Genomic DNA, 22,279 nt, shown 5'->3' with positions numbered 1-22,279 from the left:
CAGGAGTTGGTCTGCGTGCAAGTGTGTGTGTAGTATGTGTGTGTGTATGTGTGGGAAATCTAAATGTTTAATGTGATGCAAACATTTTTAGTTAGTAGGTTCTAGGTTGGAACAAAGCCAGGAGTTTGGCAAGCCTTTTCAGTGCTTGTTGAGTTTTTGAACCTGTTTTGAACAGGTAGTGATTATTGATTCCTCAGTCTCACACACCAGACTTCAGATTCATATCTAAAGTCTGATGGAAGCAAAATCTGAGTGAATGGGACGTAACACTTTCATTGGCATCATACTTGTTTCGACCAATCATGGTGCTGGATGCGGAGAACTGTAAGCGCTGGATTGGCAAGCACAAAATTGTCTGGCGATTGTACATTGTAAGAAAGTGACGTTAAATGTTTGAATCAACGTGCTGGCAATTGTAGTAATACATGTGTACAGTCAGATTGCGCTACCTAAATAGGAAGCAATTAAATCTTAGCTATATACGTGCCCTGATGCATCTGCACATCCTGTCAACATCTTGTCAAAAACCTGTTTGTTTGTGGCCACGTTGTTACACCTTTGATGAATGGTTAGTAATACAATGAAACACATTCAACAATCATCTGAATACATTTTTACACCTACACATGTCAACTTAGAAAAGTTAGTTCATGACATAAAAATGCCTGCTGCATTCTGCCAAGGGGTAGTAATATACAGCCTCGAAGACTTGGATGTGTGCTTTGTTTTTTCCTTCAGATTTATCAGAGCACAGGAAGACAAAGTGAAAAAGGGAAATAGTGTGTTGGGGTTTCTTATCAAAGAAATTGGCCGCATGCCTGTTGGACTGATTGAGATAACAGATTCTGAGATATCCTGATGGGGAAGGATCTTTCCAATGGCTTCAACATGAAAGGCTTCCATCAATCCTTTGGACATTTTGTACCATTGTTCTGCTCTTGATATGGATATGGAGTCAAAGTATATCTTACTACAGGGAGTACTACAACCTAGAATATTTGAATACATTTGCTAGAAAGGCCTGAGAAACACATTAGACTTGTGAAATGTCGTACTTATATATTCCTTCATTCGGACCCTCATTTTTACAATAATTACTTTTGACAGGCTTTATTGAAGATGTCGATAACCTCATGTACAATTTTCTGTTGTTTTCCATTTCGGGGGGTTCATTTCGGTCTGTAATGATACTGCCAGATGGCATGATCCCTCTCGGCGACCTGGTGCTAGTGTGCTAGCGACGGTAAAACAAAGCTCATTCCGAGTGAGTCAACGCATATCACTGCAAGGCAAAGCACCTCATTGGGAGCATGAAAACTCTAGGAAAAGAACATAGCGTCACTTGAGGTAACGGTTGCCATGTCAACCGCCAACATGGCAACACCAGCGCTCCATGTTACATTGGGTAAGATAGCAGCCATGTGTTTCTTTGGGATGTGGCTGATAGAGCACAGTGGATAGAGTCTCCAGCGTCGCCGTATTATTTCATACAATAACCAGAGCGGACTGGGCAGACATGACAGGAGAAGTAAACAAGGAACCCAATCAGCTCAGGAACCCTTCAGGAGTGTACCTCATCCGCTTGTTGTAAATTCACCGCCTTGGCTGCCTCATCTGCCTATATTAATATGCAATTTGGCCTCATCTGATGCACAGTCCATCTGTGCCAGGGGGGGATGCGGGCGCGTTGTGGAAATAAAAATGCCAGGATGACTTATAGCGAGATACGAATCCTGCTCAACACCTAGTGAGAGAATGGGATCACAGCTTGACATCTCATGTTGCCTTCTATTTGTGTGGGGGCGTGCATACATGTGTGTGTGTGTGTGTGTGTGTGTGTATGTGTGTGTGCCAGTAGAGGTTGACGAGGCCGACAGATGTTCTTATTTATGGGTCACTTTACAAGTATGGTGAACATTTCTCTCCAAATTCCCTGTTGGAAAAAGGCCCATGAACACAGAGTCTGGGGAGCTTACATCATTTAGCATTTTTCTGTGTGTGCGTGTGTTAGCTGGAAAAGCGAGTTAAAGATAGACAGGACAGTGTTTAACTGATAAATAAGTTACCACTGGGCTTGTTGGGTATGCCGTTGAATAAAAAAGACTTTGGTTCAGCAGAAGCACATACACGCATTCAAACTTTGCCTCTTTACAATGAACTCCTCGCCCTACTTTTTGAGTTGAGGTGACCCTCCCTCGAACTCGTCCACTTCTGCTTTCTCCGTAGACGCTTTCAGATGATGCATGTCTGTATTTCTCTTTTCTTGTCCCGTTCCTCTTTAGTTTTTTTTATCCTCTTTTTTATTTCAGTTCACTTTCTTTTGTTTTGCTGGTGTCGACCTGGCTTGTCACGGTGAGGAAGAGTTCCTTAACCTCGTCCTTGCGAGATCTCTCCCCCTCTGAGAAGCGGGATAGTGCTCAGAAGTAAGGGAGAGAGTGAGAGGGGCCTTTGACGAGTCCCAATGCGATCCATTGCTGATTCCTCTCCGAGGTGTATGTGGGTTCTGTGGTTCTGTGGTCAACTGCCTCTTTTACGAGTTTCAGACCACCACTGCTTGCGGTAATTATTCTTTCTCCAATTCCCTTTCCACCTCTTCTCTCTCTCTCTCTCTCTCTCTCTCTCTCTCTCTCTCTCTCTCTCTCTCTCTCTCTCTCTCTCTCTCTCTCTCTCTCTCTCTCTCTCTCTCTCTCTCTCTCTCTCTCTCTCTCTCTCTCTCTCTCTCTCTCTCTCTCTCTCTTCCTTACTCTCTCTTTCGCTTCCTTACTCTATTTCTCTGTTCCTTACTCTCTCTCTTCCTTACTCTCTCTCTCTCTTCCTTATTCTCTCTCTTCCTTACTCTCTCTCTCTCTCTCTCTCTCTCTCTCTCTCTCTCTCTCTCTCTCTCTCTCTCTCTCTCTCTCTCTCTCTCTCTCAGACATAGGGACATCCTCCCCACCCTGTGCCTTCTGTTTGTGGTTAGTTTTATAGAGAGACAGCCCGGGGTCACAGGCTCAACTGTCTCTCCGAATTCATCTGCGATGAGGTCACAGCCTGCGCCAGTCGCGCCACCCGACGCATTCTGTTGTTTTGGACGCCATGTGCTCTCAAACCCAATGAAGTGAGAGAGAGAGAGGGGGAGGAAGGGAGAGGTGCAGACAGAATGGGAGAGAGAGAGAGAGAGAGAGAGAGAGAGAGAGAGAGAGAGAGAGAGAGAGAGAGAGAGAGAGAGAGAGAGAAAACGCAGCGTCACAGCCATAAACTCTCTTAAGAATGCTCCCAGCATTTTCCCCTCAATGTTCCAACCTTTCAACCCCCCCCCCCCCCCCCCCCCCCCTCTCTCTCTTTCTCCACCTCATTTTTTTCGGCCTCTCTGTGTGTGTATATGTTTGTGAGTTTGTGTGTGTGTGTGTGTCTGCGCATGTGTGTGTGTGTGTCTGTGTGTGCGTGTGTGTGTTTCTCAACAGGAAAGGTCACCAGATTGACTCACTCCCTCAGATTTCTTCCTCTTTTTATTCTGTCCTCCTCTGGCTTGCTGGCAGGCTGGCTGGCTGGCTGGCTGGCTGTAGCGATCCACATCCTTATCCTTCTGTCCACAGACCCCAGCTGTGTTCCCCGCCCCACCCCCTCATCCCCCCCCCCCCCCCCACACCCCCCACACCCCTTCCCTGCACCTCTCAGTCGGTAGCATGTCGTGAAGGCCGTGCACAGCGCAGTTCGGTCATTCCCTGTTCCACCGCACTGCTCTGTCGTTGTCGACTACGGCGGCCTCGGGCTCGGGGCTTCTGAAGGAAACGGAAGGATTTAGGATCGAAGATGCAATGAGGTCGGCGAAGCGGCACATCGCTCCTGAACTTCTAATCATGGGATCAGAGAGAGAGAGAGAGAGAGAGGTGAGGGGAAGAGATCCGCAAGACAGCGACGGAAGGAAACTGCTGGCAGCCAACCGAGAGTGAAGAGTTGCACTGTTTTTTGTCAGAAGTCGAAAGTTTTTGTCAGAAGCCCGGCCAGAACAATGTGCAATGAGGCAAGCTTTTTTTAATGAAGCATATTGTGGACCTTGGTTTGGAGGACATTTTTATGTCTTATCAGAGGTTTTCTGGTGAACAGCCAACACTCCTTTTGGCTCTGGCACACACCGAAGGAAGAGTGAGGAGGTAACTCGCTTCTGTTTTGTCCTCGGAGAGAGCTTCACTTTCGGTTTTGGCACGGTGCACAGAGTCATTTAAAATGGCTTGCTGATTCATTTGGATCGACTTCAGGACCAGAAAATACAGCAGGGGGGGTGTAAAAAAAAACTAAACAAGAATGGCCTAACACTCCACAGCTCAGTGCTGGGGAATGAGTTTGGAACGTACATCACATTTCACTTGATGGAGCTCCTGGGATGGCGGGCTGTTGATTCTCCCCATGGGGCTTCGTAAGAGAGTTAAGCCACAGCGGCAGCCACAGTCCCACCGTGCCGCTCCAGTTAGCGAGCTGGCTGGTGGGCGCCCTTCACATGCAAGCGGGGCAGTGGCGGCGGCGGCGGCGGCGGACGGCGGGCCGGCGAGGACGGGGTCAAGCGCTGTGCAGCAAAGAGGCACACGCACCTTCCCTCCACCGGGGGGAGCCGGAGATTGCCCCGGGGTTGGCTGCGGCTCAGCCGTGCCATCCAGGTGGCCATGCCGACTGCGCTCTGTTTCCATGGCAGCGGGTCTCATGCTTGCTGCTGTGCTGGCATTGGCTCAGGCCTGGTGCGTTAACTCCATCCATGAGAACCTGCTGTGGTTCTCCAAATTAATGGTAGGAGCCTTGTTGGGAGCAGTAGTTTGACTTGCACACTGTGATATGAAAGTGAATTATGGATGCGCGTGGGTATTGACTCATTTCTTTCAAGGGCATTGGAATCCCACCATGTATCTACCCGTTCCACACATTAAGGCTAACTACTGAAGTGCAATGCAGGAGATATCGATGCGGTGAAGCGTGGGACTAGACATTCGATATTTCTGTTTCTGCTGTAAGATTTGGACAAATTGAATCATGAAGTTGAGCACCATATTTCAAATAGACAGACCTTACCCAATAACTTTAAGCGTAACTAATTTTTTGCAAAAGATTGATTGTAAAATTAGGATTTTTAACATATGATGTTGTTAATGTTCAGTACATGTGTTTTCATTTGTCCATGACACTTTTGGGTAAAACAGCAAAAATAAATGGCCAACAGGCTCACCCAGAGGCAAAAAAATAAGATTATTCTAACACACACACGCACACATTTACACACAAACATATTTTCTGCATACACTTAACTGTTTAGAATTTCGGTGCGGCTACCATCACTAGGAACACCATGCATATTTCTGTTTAAAGTCTGGCCAAGGTATCTGCTTTCCATATGAATAGGCTCCGGCATGTTTCATCTTAAGTGAAGTTCTTGTTATTTATTTCTTGGCCTCTATCTCGCCAACTCTTTTCATGTTTTTGTTCTCTCCTCCTCTCAGGAAGTTGAGCGTGAGATCTCCTTCCGGACAGAGTGTGGACTGTACTACTCCTACTACAAGCAGATGTTGCAAGCTCCGACCATTGGACAAGGTATGCTGAGCTGGTCGATACTCTCAACCATGGACAACCTGGCCTGCTTCCTGGAAGCAAATTATTAATTATCCAACGCTGCTTCGAAACCATTCCTCCATGAAAAGGCAAAAAAAAAGTCGCAGGAAAGATCAAGAGCTAACAACTCCACTGTGACCTGCTAATTATGTGTAATGTCCTGTAACCATTCCCAGACAATGCTAAGTCCTATCACAGGCATACTTTTCCACATTGATGAAGTCACTCCAGGGAGAGTCAGCATGCAAACGGTTTGGCCCTCTCATCTAGTTTGTCTCGCTCTCTTTCACTCTCTCTCTCTCTCTTCTCCGTTCCTTCTTTCTCTCCTCCCTCAACTCTGTATCTTTCCATGTCCATTTTTTTTTCTTCTGTCTTTGCCTCTGCACTTTTCAAGCAGTAAGTGGAAAAACAGTTTGTTACGCGCGCAGCCATGGAAACTAACATACCTTGGGTCTTCAGTTTGAGAAAAAGGATTCGGAAAGAAAGATGACGAAAACAGGGAAGGAATCTGTGCCTAAGTGATGAATCCATTATTTTACGCCAGGATCACAGTGGATCCGATTTCAAACTGTGGGCTTACTAAAGAAAACGCCCAAGGCCTGTTCCCGGGGCCGTAGATATTGAGCTTGAGAAGTGCCGCCGTGTGAAGTACGCCCTGGTGTACCCTGGAGCTGCAAGCCTAACCCCCCAGCTTTTCTTTTCTGCAGAAATCGTAGCTACCACAGTTAGCTAGCATCCAAAACCATGGCTATGATATTGGTATGCCTTGAAAAAGCATTTAGCGGTGGATTTCTCAAATAATGGAGTGCTTCTCAAAATACTTCCCCATTGTTACCCCTTTGATGATCACGTCAAAACACATTTGTATCGTATGGTATCACATATTAACAATCTTCTCAGCTTGTTATAGTAACAGTATTTATATTGGCGTGTAATTTCCCATGACAACTTGAATGGAGTACATGGAGTACAAAACTTCTGATCACCTTTAGGTTAATTGGCTTTCCCTAGAATCAATGAAATAGATATAGAAATATTTCATTTAAGTATAACTAAGATTATTTTTCATGTGTACTTCAACAGACTTGCCCTTTCTTTTAAAACTCATTACAAATCAACTTTTGTATTTGACATTTTGAAGTAACTTGCTCTTACTTAATTTTGGTTTCTGATTAGCTTTTCTTCCACCGTCCATTACTGCTATTAGGGTATAGTACCCCTGACAGTTTCCAGAAGGAGAGACCGTTCTTCTGTGTTCCTTAACAAGGTTTCTTCCCTCTGGTTTTAAGGAGTTTTTCCTTGCCTTTAAAGGGATTATGGTTCAGTGTTATTATTAAAGGAACTATCATGTGCGCCTGTGAAGCCCTTTGAGACTGAAACTGAGATGATGGTCTATGCCAACAGAATGTACTCTATTTGACATGACTTAACCCTGCTCTCCGTGTGTGTGTGTGTGTGTGTGTGTGTGTGTGTGCGTGTGTGTGTGTGTGTGTGTGTGTGTGTGTGTGTGTGTGTGTGTGTGTGTGTGTGTGTGTGTGTGTGTGTGTGTGTGTGTGTGTGTGTGTGTCTACACAGGGCTCTGGGATCTGGTCCATGACAACATGACAGAGTCCAAGCGGACCATCAACCTTCTGGAGAGGATGAACATCTACCAGGAGGTCTTCCTAAGTGTGCTCTACAGAGTGCTGCCCATTGAGGTAACACATGTAATGCTAATGCTATGATATCAACTACCATACCCAAGATAAAAACACGACACAATGCTTGAATAAACTATAACAAACAATCAATAATATACTGCAATGCATTACTACTTAAAAACTGCTAAAATGTACAAAACACAATTAAAAAGTGAAAAGAAAACTACAACACGTAATACAATTCAACAATATAAAACGACAATAATACGAGAATATAAATAATGAATACATTATGGTTATGATAATTAGTTTTGCTAGAATTGACGTCAGTAGCGTTAAAACTGGGGCACTAAGGCGACTTTAATAGGAAACAATGGAAAAACAACAACATGTCAGCAGCTTCTTTGACGGGGTGACATTTTGGCCGCTCGATCAAATGACAAACTGATACTTAGAGCAGACTGAGATTCCGAGAGGCTCGAAAAGTGGGTGTCTTGTCAGTGGAAATGCCAGCGTGAAGTGAACTCCTTGGAAATGTCATGGGCAGCGTCTCTGCGGTGGCAGGGGGTCAGTCCTTCTCATTTTGGTTTCATTTACTGCCCAAGGGGGGAAGCCAGTGTGTGTGGGGAGCTTTTGTAACGGAGGGAGGGCTGTGTGAAATCCCAAGCGTTGTGTTAACACAACAGCTCTGATAGTTTACTCAATGCATTTTAATGATCAGTCTGTCCGGGTATTTTATCAATTTTATGCACGGGGACAATCAGACTCTGAATTAATCCACACTGTGTGTGTGTGTGTGTGTGTGTGTGTGTGTGTGTGTGTGTGTGTGTGTGTGTGTGTGTGTGTGTGTGTGTGTGTGTGTGTGTGTGTGTGTGTGTTGGTGTGTGTGTGTGTGTGTTGGTGTGTGTGTGCTGTGTCATCCAGGGGTACTTGGAACCCATCTATTTCTACATCTACACAGTGTTCTCCCTCCAGGCAGTGTATGTGATCGCTCTCTATCTGACTGCCTGGCTGCTTTCCGGCACATGGCTGGCTGGGGTCCTGGCCGCTGTGTGGTACATTCTCAACAGGTGCGGGCCACCTGGCTGGATGGTATTAAACAGAAAACGTCATCATCTAAATATCATACCAAATGTAAATTGTTAGGTAAAAAAAAAAAAAGACAAAATCATCTGGAAAACAGCCTTCATGCTCTTTCATCGTTCTATTTTGTTGAATTTATTTAAAAAAAATAGAGAACGAAAATGCAAATAATTATACACTGAGTAGAAAATTATACAGTATTGAAATGAAAATCAACACACAGACCCAAGACATATTTTAGTCTGGTTGTTATTTGTTGAGATGGTAAATCAATAATTTGTTTTTGCCCGACCCCACCCCCTGTCTAGGGTGGACACCACAAGGGTGGAGTTTACCATCTCCCTCAGAGAGAACTGGTCCATGCCCTTCCTGGCCCTGCAGGTCGCTGCCATCACATGCTACCTCAGGCCACAGCTCTCAGCACTACTGAAGGTATGCACGCTATCGGTGTTCCACACACCCTCTCACACAACCAATCGCTCTCTCCCAGACACCCTTTCACATCCTCTCTCTCTCTCTCTCTCTCTCTCTCTCTCTCTCTCTCTCTCTCTCTCTCTCTCTCTCTCTCTCTCTCTCTCTCTCTCTCTCTCTCTCGCTCTCTTTCTCAGTCCCTCTAACACACCCACTCTCCAATCTCCATATCCGTTTCTCTCTAACTGACTCTATCTCTCTCTCTTGCAGACAGTTTTTTCTCTCACATTCTTTCTCTCTTTCTCTTTCTCTCTCTCTCACTCTCACTCTCGCTCTCTCTCTCTCTCTCTCAAACTATCTCACAGAAATGCATTTAAGGAAATTGAAATTGTCGCGTTGATCGATGCCAATTGACTCATGCTCCTAAATAATGAGCCGCTCAATAAGGGGCCACCTTGTAGCACGTCACAGGGGACCGCCCGACGACTGGGGCTGACTACAGCTGGCTAATGACTTGGATAAGCATCCGTGTGTGTGTGTGTGTGTGCCTGTGTGTGTGTGTGTGTGTGTGTGTGGGCAAACAAGTCAGAAAACGTGGGTTTGTAAAGTGTGTGTGTCTTATTTTGTCTGTGTGTGTTGTGAGTACGTCTGTGTGAGTGTGTATGTGTGCATGCGTGCGTTTGTGTGTGTGCATACGTATGTGTGTGTATGTCTGTGTGCATTTGGCCTGTGTGTGTATTTGTACGTGTTTATGTGTGTGTGTGTGTCCATGTGCAATGCACACGTGTGAGTTATTCTGTGGATGTGTCTTCTCCCCAGCGAGTGATGGTGTGGCTGGTGTTTGTGACCAGCGTCTGCTTCTGCCTCACCTGGCAGTTCAACCAGTTCATCCTGCTGGTCCAGGCACTGGTTCTCTTCTCCATGGATGCCCTGGACCTCATCTCAGCCAGACAAGTACGACAGTACGGCACTAGTCAACAAGGCTGGTGTTAACCTTCTGCTGCTTCCATATGCAGCCCAGGAATGTTTGATTCCAGTAGGAAGTGGAGAAAACTTCTTGGGCTGATGTTTGGCAGACTGTCAAGAGAACACGGTTACAAGATTCCCCAGTCTGGGTATCCAATAAGACAGTTTGTCTTTCTTTGTGGTTGATATTTTGCTATATTGAAAAGTTTAAAAAATGTAAAGTTTGTTGCCTCACTGTTTGCTGAATATATTTTGTTTGCAGTAGATTTGTATACACCGTATCAGTTCATGCACAAAGTTTCATTCTATCGCAACGTTTTGCATAAAGACAGTGATTGCTGTTTTGTTGGAGACAGCAATTTGAAGAAAGCACTGCTCTTCTCTTGAACATATTCCTATTTCTGATTGCTTGAATGTGTGTCTGTGTGTGTGTGTGTGTCTGTCTGTATCTATCATGTTTGTGTGTTTGTGTATGTAAATGCATGCCTGTTTCACAAGCATATGCGTGTGTATATGTGTGGTTGTGTCTGTGTGTGTGTTTGTGTGTCTGTGCATGCGTGTGTGTTTGTGTGTGTGCGTGCGGTTGTGTGCGCAGGTGACCACACTTTACCTGGTCCAGGTGTGCAGCCTGCTGTGTGTGTGGCTCCTCCAGTTCTGCAACTCCATGATCCTGGGATCGCTGGTCCTCAGCTTCATCATGTCCGCGCTCTTCGTCAAATACTACCAGGTGTGTGTGTGTGTGTGTGTGTGTGTCTGTGTTTGTGTGTTAGTTTCCCCGTTTGTGCAAAAGGAAGATGAAGTTTATACCAGACAAGGAGAGAGAGAGAGAGAGAGAGAGAGAGAGAGAGAGAGAGAGAGAGAGAGAGAGAGAGAGAGAGAGAGAGAGAGAGAGAGAGAGAGAGAGAGAGAGAGAGAGAGAGAGAGAGAGAGAGAGAGAGAGAGAGAGAGAGAGAGGAGGGAGGGAGGGAGGGAGGGAGGGAGGGGGGGGGGGGGGGGGGGGAGGGGGGGGAAGAGGGGGGAGAGGGGGGGGGTGGGGGGGGAGAGGGGGAGAGAGAGAGAAGTATTTTGAGATTCTTCACACTGGTTTGTTTTAATGGGCCACCGGGAACACACAATGGACAGGAGGCAGAAGCATACCCCTGCCCTTTTTCTTTATTTATCTTTCATAAATCGATACGCCCAGTCGCGGCCAATGAGTAATGGTGGGAGAGAGGGCGACGGAGAGAGAGACGGAGACAGCAGAGGAGTGGAAAGCCACATGGGGGTTCACCTGAATCTCAGACAAGGGAAGAAAGTGAGAGTTTTAATAGAGAGAGAGAGAGAAATGAAACGATGGGGTTGGGGAATATAGCGACAAGAAAGAGAAAATATTTGTTTCCTTTCCTTGCAATGTATCCCTCATAATCCCTAAATGGACTGCATAAAGAAATGAAGAAAATAACGTTGTACAAAGATACTTTGACAATAAAATATACTAGTTATTTCATGGAAAGTACAATTCACTATCTCACAGATTTGATTTTGAAACAAATGGTATAAAAGGTTTTTTAAAACGATGCCGTATGGCTTTCTCCTCATACTTAAAGTATCTCCTTATTCCTGAGGAATGTCCTGTCCCGCTCTCTTCCCTCCCCGCCCCGCCGGACCAAACCACTTGTTGTGTTGTCCTGTCCCCAGCCCGGTCTGAAGTCAGGGGGGCTGCTGGCACGCCTGGCGAAGCTGGTCCTACACACCCTGCTGGTTCTCTCTCTCACCGGCATCCTCAACTACTTCACCAAGGTACCCCGCCTCACCACACCGCCTTCCTCAACCCTTCAGTGTGTGCGTGTGGGTGTATGTCTCTCTCTCTCTCTCTCTCTCTCTCTCTCTCTCTCTCTCTCTCTCTCTCTCTCTCTCTCTCTCTCTCTCTCTCTCTCTCTCTCTCTCTCTCTCTCTCTCTCTCTCTCTCTCTCTCTCTCTCTCTCTCTCTCTCTCTCTCTCTCTCTCTCTCTCTCTCTCTCTCTCTCTCTCTCTCTCTCTCTCTCTCTCTCTCTCTCATATGCTTGTTAGTTTCCCTCTCGCTCTCTGATACTTTATTTGTTTATTTCTCTCTCACTCTCATATTTTGTATCTCTCTCTCTCATGCTCTCTCTCTCACACACACCATCCCCATACTCTTGTTGGTATCTTTCCCTCTATACCTTCGCTAATTTTTAATTCAATTAAATCCAAAATAGATTCATTGGCATGGACAATTTACATTGCCAAAGAAATTGATCTGAAAAACGTGAAAATTAAAAAATAAAAATGATACAATACAATAACAGTGAGGCAAAAAAAAGGCATCTGTCTTGTGTTGCCTCACTGCCTCTCTCCCTCTCCCTTCCTAATCTCCTCTGTCTTCTCTCCCTTTATTTTATTTGCTTCACCTTCTCTTCTGCCCTTCTCGCCCTATCTTCTTTTCTATCCCTTTTTATTGGTTTACGTGTCTATGTATTATTCCCTTTCATGTTGGTCCGGTAGTATTACGCTCAATGATGGTCAATATCTGTTTTTGTGTGTGTGCGTGTGTGTGTGTGTGTGTGTGTGTGTGTGTGTGTGTGTGTGTGTGTGTGTGTGTGTGTGTGTTTGCAGAAAGCTCTTCAAGTCAGATCAGACGAACACATCTTTAAATTCATCAAGTCCAAGTTTGGCCTGGGTCCGACACGGTATTTGCGCACGCAAACACGCACGCACACACGCACTCATACACACACACACACACACACACATGCAAACACACACTCACACACACACAAACACACGCGCACACACACACACACACATGCAAACACACACACACACACGCGCACACACACACGCACACACAAACCTACACACAACAAACGCATCTACACTGACAAACCCCAACACTACTTCTACCTCTCACCACTAACATCCACCCCCAAATCAGGCCCTCCTCCACCCCCTCCCCACCGGCCACATACCCCCACGATCGCCCGCTCCTCACCCCAGCCCTCAGCTCTCTCTCTCCCGACACGTTTACCACTAGAGACACCATCTTCCCCTCCCCCTTCATCCCCCTGCAAAGCGTTAGCCTGAATAATAGATGTTAGGCTAATGCTAGCGGACTGCCCATCGATCTATGGCGCGGAAAGGCATTTTCTGTGTGTGTGTGTGTGTGTGTGTTTGTGTGTGTGTGTATGCCCACTAGAGCATGGACAGCATCTACCGCAGTAAGGGCAGCAGAGAGGGTAAACAACAGCATTTCATGGCGCCAAACAGCAAAAAACAACAACTCCCGTTCCATCTCCAGCTCCTCCTCGTCCTCCTCCTCCTCCTCTTCCTCCTCACGGATACATTATTTAACAAGCGATGCCCCCGTGGAAAACCCTGCTTACTCTTTACACCATCACCCTCGCACTCGCCCTGCCTTTCCTTTTATTATATTTCCTTCACTCGCTTTCACGGTTCAGTTGTTATTATTGTTGTTTCCGTTGTTTTGCAGTGGATTATGCTTTCTTCAATCGGACCACGTCCGTTTTTATTCCTCATTGTGCATCCCCTCCCCTCCTCCTTCCCCTGTATTGATCTATTTTTTAATATCCCCAACCCAGCTGCTTTTATGTGTGTGTGTGTGTGTGTGTGTGTGTGTGTGTGGGTGTGGGTGTGTGTGGGTAGGGGGAGTGCGTTGCAATTGTATTGTTTTTAATCGATGTACATTATTTATTCAGTAGGTTCATCCCTTACCTTGGCCCGGTTAGAAGGCAGCCATTATTCACTTTAATTGTATTCTATCTCTCTCTGTGTCTCGGTGTCTCTCTCTCTCTATTAAAGCCCTGTGTCCTAAATGTCTTGTTTTTACTCTTCCCACACACACACACACACACACACACACACACACACACACACACACACACACACACACACACACACACCCTTCCCTACAGGGACTTCGACGCCAGCCTTTATCTGTGCGAGGACGCATTCGGCCCGTTACCCATGGATACGCTGGAGCGTCTGGGAGGGACTCTGCTGCTGTACCCCTACGTTCTCACCATGGGGGGACTGATTGCCGTGCTTGCCGTGGTCGCCCTACGCAACCTCAGGTACGTTCGGGGGGGGGGGGGGGGGGGGGGGGGAAGGGGTCTTGTGTTTTCCAGCATGGGAAATTTCAAACACACACACAATCAGCCGCAGCGTATACTATACAGGCTAGTATACTTTCTGTCTGATTAGACTGCACTGCAAATCTTTTGGTTGGCGCGTTGCGTCAAACGCTGTAAGATGTGGTCGGCTCAATGTTTAAATAATTGCAACTTTGAAGCGAGTGCTCTCCATGGCAACTCGTCTTGAGGTTGGGCGTTGGATTCTCTCTGAAGATTCTAATGGCTTTGCACCCTAGCCTGAGTACGCATTGATTCTGCTACAATGATTACCTACAACTTAAAGCTATGACTCTCCTTGCACACTGTGGCTGTCTGCCAGGACCTGTTGCCTGGTACAGCCCTCTCTCACACGCTGCCTCCCCCCGAAAGACGAAAGGAACTCTGCATGGAGCTTTGCAGGGATAACTTGTAATGGCTTCTATTGGGCAAGGCAACCAGAAGGCTTTGTGTCTTGTGTTACGATTCAGGGGGTTCGAAGTCAAGTTAGGGAACTGGGCACTTTTAGACTAATTTAAGACCACTATTCGACTCTTAGACTTTCTGACAATGGTCGGCAGAGGAAAACAGAGCAGAGTGAGACAGAACCACTCAGCGTAACTCCCACCCAAGTTAACACTAATGCTAGTAACCATATGCGTTCATTATTTTTACCCAAAAAGGAAAAAAAATCCACCACGAATTGCTTCCTCTTTTTGTTCGGCTAGTATTATTTCCCAGACAAGTGGTGCAAGGGAATTCACAGCCAACGAACAAGCCAAGGCAGCCAATTAGAGCGGAATCTGGTGCTAAATATCGAGATGTTCTGGTTCTTTAAGACGCAACGTCAAGCCGTGACCCCTTCGGAGGACTGAGCGCATCCAGCGTCAGGCGGACCTTTTTTCTACCCAGTGAACCTTGCTACCCGTCTCAAGCAGCACCGCCTGCCCTCCCACGGGAGAACCCCCGGAGCACGGGGCACTGGCTGTTGGCGCCGTGCGTAGGCGGGAGAGGAGGAAGAAAGTGGAAGAAATAAATAAATACATCAAATCAACGGGAGGGGGAAGTCAGCGGGCAAAAGGATATGGTTTATTACCGAATCCATTGTCTGAATCCATTTTTTTTTCTTTTGCTTTCGCGTAACCCCTGCCCCCCGAGCCCTCTCCCCTCTCCCGCCCAGCGCCCTGCGTCTTCATCCTGCGTCTTCATCAGTGCAACAAGTTCCTGACAGGCCGACTTGTGTTTGCTATGCGCGTACGCGGCGGCGCCGAGCAGAAGGGAATGCAGCACGGCTTATCTCCCATTAGCATGCCGGCCCGCCTGCCGCTAGTCAGGGAGAGCTGGAGACACACAAAGGGAACTAATGTGGAGCCAAATTTCAGGAATTAATTTCCTCCGTCTTGCGGCAACTTGCATGGACGCCATAGTTGGACCACATTTGTATTCACATCTAACGACAACCACCGGCTCTGTTTCAGGGCCAGCGAGCTAGGAGGGACCTTTGGTTATGGCCCTTGGGTGTGTGTGTGTGTGTGTGTGTGTGTGTGTGTGTGTGTGTGTGTGTGTGTGTGTGTGTGTGTGTGTGTGTGTGTGTGTGTGTGTGTGTGTGTGTGTGTGTGTGTGTGTGTGTGTGTGTGTTAGGGATGTGTGGATTGAGGAATTAGCCCACGTGACCCGACTCTAACTGGTGGGGTCTAGGCTGGGCTAGGCTTTTCTTCTGTATTTGAGGATGATTTGCCAGCGTGTTTGTCAAAATAGGATTCTTTATATCTTGGTATCAGCTTTTGCTTGTATGCCGGCGTAATTCTTGCGTTCAAGTTTGATATTGTATTTCCCCATTATTCCCTGTCCAATGTCCTGTTCAGATTGTCTTGTTATTTGTTATCATGTTGGATAGACAGAAAAAAATCCATGTTTTACTATGGCCTAGGTCCATGCCTATTCTAGACCTAGCTCTTATTCACATGCAAATGCCTCTTTATTCAGACTTCGGTCTGTTGGCCGAAATGAAGAAAGCCTTTTATTTATCTAACTTTGACCTTGCATTTTCTTATGGCGTGTTTGTGTTTGTTTCTGTATGTGTGTATGATGTGTGCAAGTGTATCAGTGTGCTTGTGCATCTGATGTGTGTCCACGTGCATGCATGAGTTGGTGAGCCTTGCATTTATCATTGCCTGCGGGTGATCCTGATGCTGTATCCCCATGTGTGTGTGCTTGGGTGGTATTCTATTCCATATTATGGCACTACCGACGCGACCCTCATTTGTCACCATAGGCTTTTTTGGCACCGAACACCAGTTGACCTTTTCAAGAGAGTGAGGCGCTAGCTAGTGGGTGCTCCACTCTGGCAATCTGAATTATCAGAATAATAACATGGCCGTGCCTAGAGCTAGATGGGACAGCATCACCAATCTTTCTGGTGATGCTGTCCCTGGTCGCCAACATGTTTCCGCCCGAAAGTCCTCGCAATGTCACTAGGCTAATGTCTCTTCCCATTGTGTGTGTTCTCGTGTGTGTGTGTGGTTGTGTGTGTATGTGCTGTCCTCAGTGGGAGCAAAGCGAAGGAGGCGTCGGTTGCGGAGGAGGAGAGGAAAGGAGGAGGCGGAGGAGGTGGAGGAGGAGAGGTGGCTGGGGCCTCAGCCATTCTAAGTCCAGACCTGGCGTACAACCTGCTACACACCTTGTTCTTCGGCCTGCTGGCGTTTAGCACCATGAGGTGAACGCATTACACACACACACACACACACACGCACGCGCGCGCGCGCGCACACACACGCACGCACGCACGCACGCACGCACGCGCGCGCGCGTTTGAGAGACATGAGTTCAGTTCCTCGGCGTTCCCCCACTAATCAGACTAATCAACGTGCAGCCCACTCAGCCGGCCGGCATTTCTGATTTGAAGAGCAATCCTCAGAAATGTTAGGGTTCTCCATAGTTCCTCCCACGCTTTAACGCCACACTGTAACTGACCCACCTGAGCAATGCACCCCCTGCACCGACACACCCTCCCCCCCACCCTTCCACCCACCCACCCACCCACCCAACACCGACTAAAACCCCATCCTGTGCCACAATCATCCAAGAGTCCGCATCCGCAACTTCCCCCCCAGCTCCCCTCTCCCCCCCACTCCCTCCCCCCTCCCGACCCGGTAGCCTCTTAGCTATCCGCGTCCTCGTATCCACTTGGCAGTAGCAGGGTGGTCGCCAGGCAACCGTTACCGTAGCGAGGGAAGCACACCGACATGGAGCAGTATCGGGACAGGCCGTGCACACAGAGTGAGCGCGCGCGAGTCAGGACGGGGGGGCCCAATTAGCAGGGCCTATTTAAACGTTATGGTGGCTCGCGGGGGACCCCCAGTCACGCTCTTTGTTCACCTCTCTTCTTTTGTTCCCCATCTGGTTTGCACACTGACTCGCTCCATATTGTTCTTTCACTCTCTCTACGACTCTCTGAAACAATCTCTCTCTCACACACACGCACAGAAACACAAACACCCCAAAAATATGTTTTCCAAAATTCAGGTAGCCGTGAATAAATGTTGTGACGGGGGTGCGTTCGGGGTCACGGAACAGTCTGGAAGCTCCGGCACCGAGCGGTGCTCGTGCTTTACAATGTATTTTCTAAAAAAAATGCGCTTCCTCTGACTCCTTCGCTTGCCGACGAGTTACTCTTGGTCCCGCCCGTGGAGGTTTCACTCGCTTTTTTAATCCTATTGTATACACGCATAGATGTTCCACTATCCTATCCAGTCGAGCACATTTCAGGCAACAACAAAGCGACAAAACAGAAACACACACCAACACACACCCGTATGGATTGGCACTTGATACTGCACACGTTACTGATTCTGATGCTATCTTGTGACGCAGCAAGGAAGTCTCTTTCTCTCGCGCTCTCTTTCTCCCTCTCTCTCTACCGCTCTCGCTCTCCCTTTAACCTGTTCTCTTTTGCAATGCTCCTATCTATCCTATCACACCTGCCAGAATTATTCATGCAATCACTTTTTTCCTGTTTCACTGAAGTTGTACTTTATTGAAACACAACTAAAGTTGTAATTTAGTGAAACACAGTGAAGCACGACAGTACAATAAACAGTTGTCTCATCTTGATGGATGACTCTTATCTTCTGAGGGATCTTGGTATCCAGTCTTTATTTAAAGACATCCTCCGGGCTCTGATTGGCACACTTTGTGGAGAGCCTGAATCTCACTGCTTATAGTTTAAGATGTCAAGCAAAGCTTAACAACTCCTTAACCGTTCCCACTAAACTGCTCTCCGTTTGGATAGTGTCTCATATTCAATCATTCCGCTCACCCGTTTCTCTTTCTTCTTAGTACACGCTCATCTCCCATAATCCCTGTAAGCCTCGCAGAGTTCACAGACTCTGAAATGTTTTAAACAGAATTCAAATGGAGATCAAGTTAAAATGAGATGCCAAAAGTATTTTTTTCATTTCTTTCTAAATCCTTTGCTCTCACTGACATCTCTCTCTCTCTCTCTCTGTCTCTGTCTCTGTCTCTGTCTCTGTCTCTCTATCTCTCTCTCTGTCTCTGTCTCTGTCTCTCTCTCTCTCTCTCTCTCTCTCTCTCTCTCTCTCTCTCTCTCTCTCTCTCTCTCTCTCTCTCTCTCTCTCTCTCTCTCTCTCTGTCTCTCTGTCTTTCTCTCTATCCACCAATTTCCTCTCTCACTCTAGGATGAAGTATATTTGGACGGGTCACATGTGTGCGGTGGCCACCTACAGCGTCTGTGCTCAGGAGCCTCTGACACTGGTTCTCAGGCTGATCCGATGTCACAGCAAAACCATGGTAAAAAACCACACCTGCAACATTAAACCACAACTCACGCTATGACAAAATACTCTTTGTGATACGAGACTGTAAACAAACCCCCTGTTTCAGCTGGAATTTCAACACAACACTGTGATCGTACAAAACTCCTTTTGAGCTGAGAGTTCTTGGAAGGAGGGAGTTCGTTATCCCCATGGTTATGACCCATGGCAACTTTGCGATACTTTCTTTGTGTCGTCGTTGTGGATGAGCGTTATAATCAGCGATGTTGTATGTGAAATGCTTCTCTTACCATGAAGTTATACAGGTAAGTGAGATAACTCTCTTGGATGCCGCAATCAACATCAACCCCTGCCCAGCCAGAGCTTCACACATACACACTCTGACGTCACTTCATCGTGACGTCAAAATGTTTACTAAAAGGCACTCCAATGTCACGATAATATATGCCGTCAGAGCAGAGTGGCATGTTCACAAACTGAATGGCAGAAACTGGCAAAAACATTGGATTTATCAGGGTTTTCTTAATGTTAGGTTCACTGCCAAATTAAAGGGTAAGTTTGCCTCAAAATCAAAATTTTCACAGTTGGAAATAGCTCCCTTTCTGGGCTCACATAGTGTTGATAAAATGTATAAATGGTGGAAGGATCTGTAAAGTGATAGTTTTCGAACCCTGGGTCAAGAGAGTGTGACATGGGCTTTTTGTTTGTGAGCACACTCCTCCGCTTGTTCCTGTGGAACACAATGCGTCAGTTTTCTATGAAACCTTTATGACTGATAGCAGTTTTCCAAACTCGTAGGTGAAGGTTCTCCTGCCTAACCGGGGGGTTAAAGGGTTTAAGGGTGCTCTAGGTAAGATTTTAGAAAAAGAATGGAGGGTTAACTGTTGCAAAGGCCAAAACCAACTTTCCACTATAAGTGAGGGAAATGCTCTGTGCGAATATCTATTCTGGATGACTGTGCCTTGCTCTGTATGAGTCAATCAAGATGTTAGACAGCGCCAAGCTCATTTCTGAATCAGGGAGTACCTACCCTGATCGCTATTCCACTTCAGTCTATCCATCTCGCCTGTCAATCACATTTGCACTCAAAGCGTTATCTTAATGTCAGAGAAAGGTAGGACGGGATGGAGCATTTTCTGGGGTTGTTTATTTCCTTTTTGCCCTTTTCAACTAACTCTCTCTCTGTCTCTGTCTCTTTCCCTCTCTCTCTCGCTCTCCCTCTCTCGCTCTTGCTCTCTCTCTCTCTCTCTCTCTCTCTCTCTCTCTCTCTCTCTCTCTCTGTCTATCTCTTTCTTCAATCTTACCTACAACACCCTTGATTAAGTTATTTCTGCTCATAAGAGTTTCATTCAATCATGTTTAGTCTTTACACGCTTGCCACTTGTCCACTGTCCACTGTCCAATAAACATGAGTCGATTCAGGATTGATCTAATTCAGTGGTGAGCAGTGGCAAGTAATGCTGATGAATGTCTTGAAAGTCGACCAGAGACAATACGATCAGCCATCAGTAGTGAGGCAAAAAAGGCAGCTGTCGTAACAAATTGAAAGAAATCTAAATGAACCGCCCATCTCTCAAAATAAGTCATATTCATTGGGTTTCGATGCAGCTCCGATCATGAAAAATATCGGAGCGATAGATCTGCAGTTCTAGTTGTCAGTTGTTTTTATTGAAAATCAACTGAAACTATTACCAGTTACTGACTAAATAAAAAACACCGCAAACCCAAAACCCATCGCTGGATTTGAGCCTTTTGCACGATAATCTGACCATTAAAAGAAGCCACAAAGTGGCCACAAGGTGTCACTGTTGTCACCTCGACCACAATAGTCCACTCAGTTCTTCAACACTGCCCGTCTCTCTCGCTCTCTCTCTCTCTCTCTCTCTCTCTCTCTCTCTCTCTCTCTCTCTCTCTCTCTCTCTCTCTCTCTCTCTCTCTCTCTCTCTCTCTCTCTCTCTCTCTCTCTCTCTCTCTCTCTTCCCCCCCCCCATCTACTCTATCCTTCCCCCTCCCTTTGCCAATCTATATCATTGCCTCTTGCCCTACATAGAAACACACTCCCACCACTGTTATCATTACAATCTTCCATCTTGGCTTGATCTTGTTTCGTTGTATAATTCCTCCACTTCTCTCTCTCTCTCTCTCTCTCTCTCTCTCTCTCTCTCTCTCTCCTGTCTCTGTCTTTCTCTCTCTGTCTTGCTCGCTCTCTTCTCTATGCAGATTAGGATAATTCGATGTGTGGTTCCGTTGGTGTTGATTGGATGCCTGTACGTCAAGGTACGTGATTATGCCGTTTTCTGTATGCTGCGGTTTCTGACTTATTGTCCTGTCTCCGGGTTCTAACCTCTCCCGTTTGCTGCGAAGGGAATTAAACTGAAGTTACGGGTGGATTGAAAATATAAAGTTTTCTTTGTTTTAGTCTCTGGACCAATGTGTTGGGGCATAGTCTAATTGTTTAATTGAGTTGTCTCGCTTATCTTGTTATCTTGTTCTCTCTCTCTCTCTCTCTCTCTCTCTCTCTCTCTCTCTCTCTCTCTCTCTCTCTCTCTCTCGCTGTCTCTCTCTCTCTCTCGCTCTCTCGCTCTCTCTCGCTCTCTCCCCCTCTCTGTAGTTCTGGCCCCAGATTATGAAGGAAGTGTCTGAGCTGAGGGAGTTCTATGATCCTGACACTGTTGAGCTCATGAACTGGATCAGGTACGCACACATGCACATACACACACACAAGCACACACACACACACACACACACACACACACACACACACACACACACACACACACACACACAAATCACTAATTCACGCTCAAAACCAAAAAGCTCACATCAAGCTCTGACAAATGAGATTAGCTCATATCCGCAGATCAAAGTTGCTCTTCTGATGGCCCTGATAAACTTCCTCTGCATCTTTGTATTTGTGAATAAGCATGTGTGCTTGTGGTTCGGTGCACGGTTCCTTCTTTTTATGTGTGTGTGTGTGTGTGTGTGTGTGTGTGTGTGTGTGTATGTGTGTGTGTGGCTGTGTGTATGTATGTGTGTGTGCGTGTGTGTGCGTGCTTGCGTGCATCTGCTCATGAATTTGTGTCTGTGTTTGCGTTGTAGTGCGTCCTCGTTATTATTTGCGTGTGTTTGCATGTGTTCTCGAGTGTGGAGGTTGTTTGCGGGGGAAGCACAGTTAAACACACACACACATACACACACACACACGCACACACACATACGGATGAGTGATGCGAGCTGATGGCCCTGTGTGAGTAAGAAGCAGGCCTTCTGGAGAGCACCCAGCTGCTGGCAGGCCCCTGGCCCACTTCAAGGCTGTCTGGCTGGGCCCTCTTATCAACACCATCAGCCTGTCGACCTCTGAGATGGAGAACAGGGCGCGCAGGTCTCTTTCACTGTCAGCAGTCTACACTGTGGGCGGGTGTGTGTAGGTGTTTGTACATGTGTTTTTATGCATATGCGTCGGTGCATGTGTGTATGTGTGTGCGTGTGTGTGAATTCACCCATCAGCATGTGTTATTTTTTGCTTTGAACATCGTGGGCATGAGCAGAAGAGGATTCCTTCGAGCGCATTTCAACAGATCGCAGATGTGCTTGCTTCCGGTCCCTCCATACCGCATTAAGTGGACACGTTCAGTCAACCAACGCATGTCAGAAAAAAAATGCGATTGCGTCGCAGCTCCACGCGAGA

General features: G+C 46.8%; 1 protein-coding gene across 4 annotated transcripts in view; it reads left to right on the top strand.

The window, feature by feature from the left end:
• The window catches only part of dpy19l3 (dpy-19 like C-mannosyltransferase 3), a 41,961-nt gene that overhangs the window by 4,513 nt on the left and 15,169 nt on the right, over nucleotides 1–22,279 (top strand). For 3 of the 4 annotated variants that reach the window (XM_030376919.1, XM_030376920.1, XM_030376922.1), the window contains 13 exons: nucleotides 5,466–5,556; nucleotides 7,150–7,271; nucleotides 8,139–8,284; nucleotides 8,606–8,729; nucleotides 9,528–9,662; nucleotides 10,270–10,401; nucleotides 11,352–11,453; nucleotides 12,288–12,361; nucleotides 13,604–13,762; nucleotides 16,347–16,514; nucleotides 18,496–18,607; nucleotides 20,812–20,868; nucleotides 21,203–21,285. In XM_030376919.1, coding sequence (XP_030232779.1) covers nucleotides 5,466–5,556; nucleotides 7,150–7,271; nucleotides 8,139–8,284; nucleotides 8,606–8,729; nucleotides 9,528–9,662; nucleotides 10,270–10,401; nucleotides 11,352–11,453; nucleotides 12,288–12,361; nucleotides 13,604–13,762; nucleotides 16,347–16,514; nucleotides 18,496–18,607; nucleotides 20,812–20,868; nucleotides 21,203–21,285 — 1,505 coding nt within the window. Of the gene's footprint in view, nucleotides 1–3,622; nucleotides 4,762–5,465; nucleotides 5,557–7,149; nucleotides 7,272–8,138; nucleotides 8,285–8,605; nucleotides 8,730–9,527; nucleotides 9,663–10,269; nucleotides 10,402–11,351; nucleotides 11,454–12,287; nucleotides 12,362–13,603; nucleotides 13,763–16,346; nucleotides 16,515–18,495; nucleotides 18,608–20,811; nucleotides 20,869–21,202; nucleotides 21,286–22,279 lie in introns of those variants that run through there. The other variant, XM_030376918.1, reaches the window with a different exon arrangement.

Source organism: Gadus morhua, chromosome 14 (assembly GCF_902167405.1).
Source record: "Gadus morhua chromosome 14, gadMor3.0, whole genome shotgun sequence".
Lineage (NCBI taxonomy): Eukaryota > Metazoa > Chordata > Actinopteri > Gadiformes > Gadidae > Gadus > Gadus morhua.
This window is presented reverse-complemented; position numbering and strand designations above follow the sequence as displayed.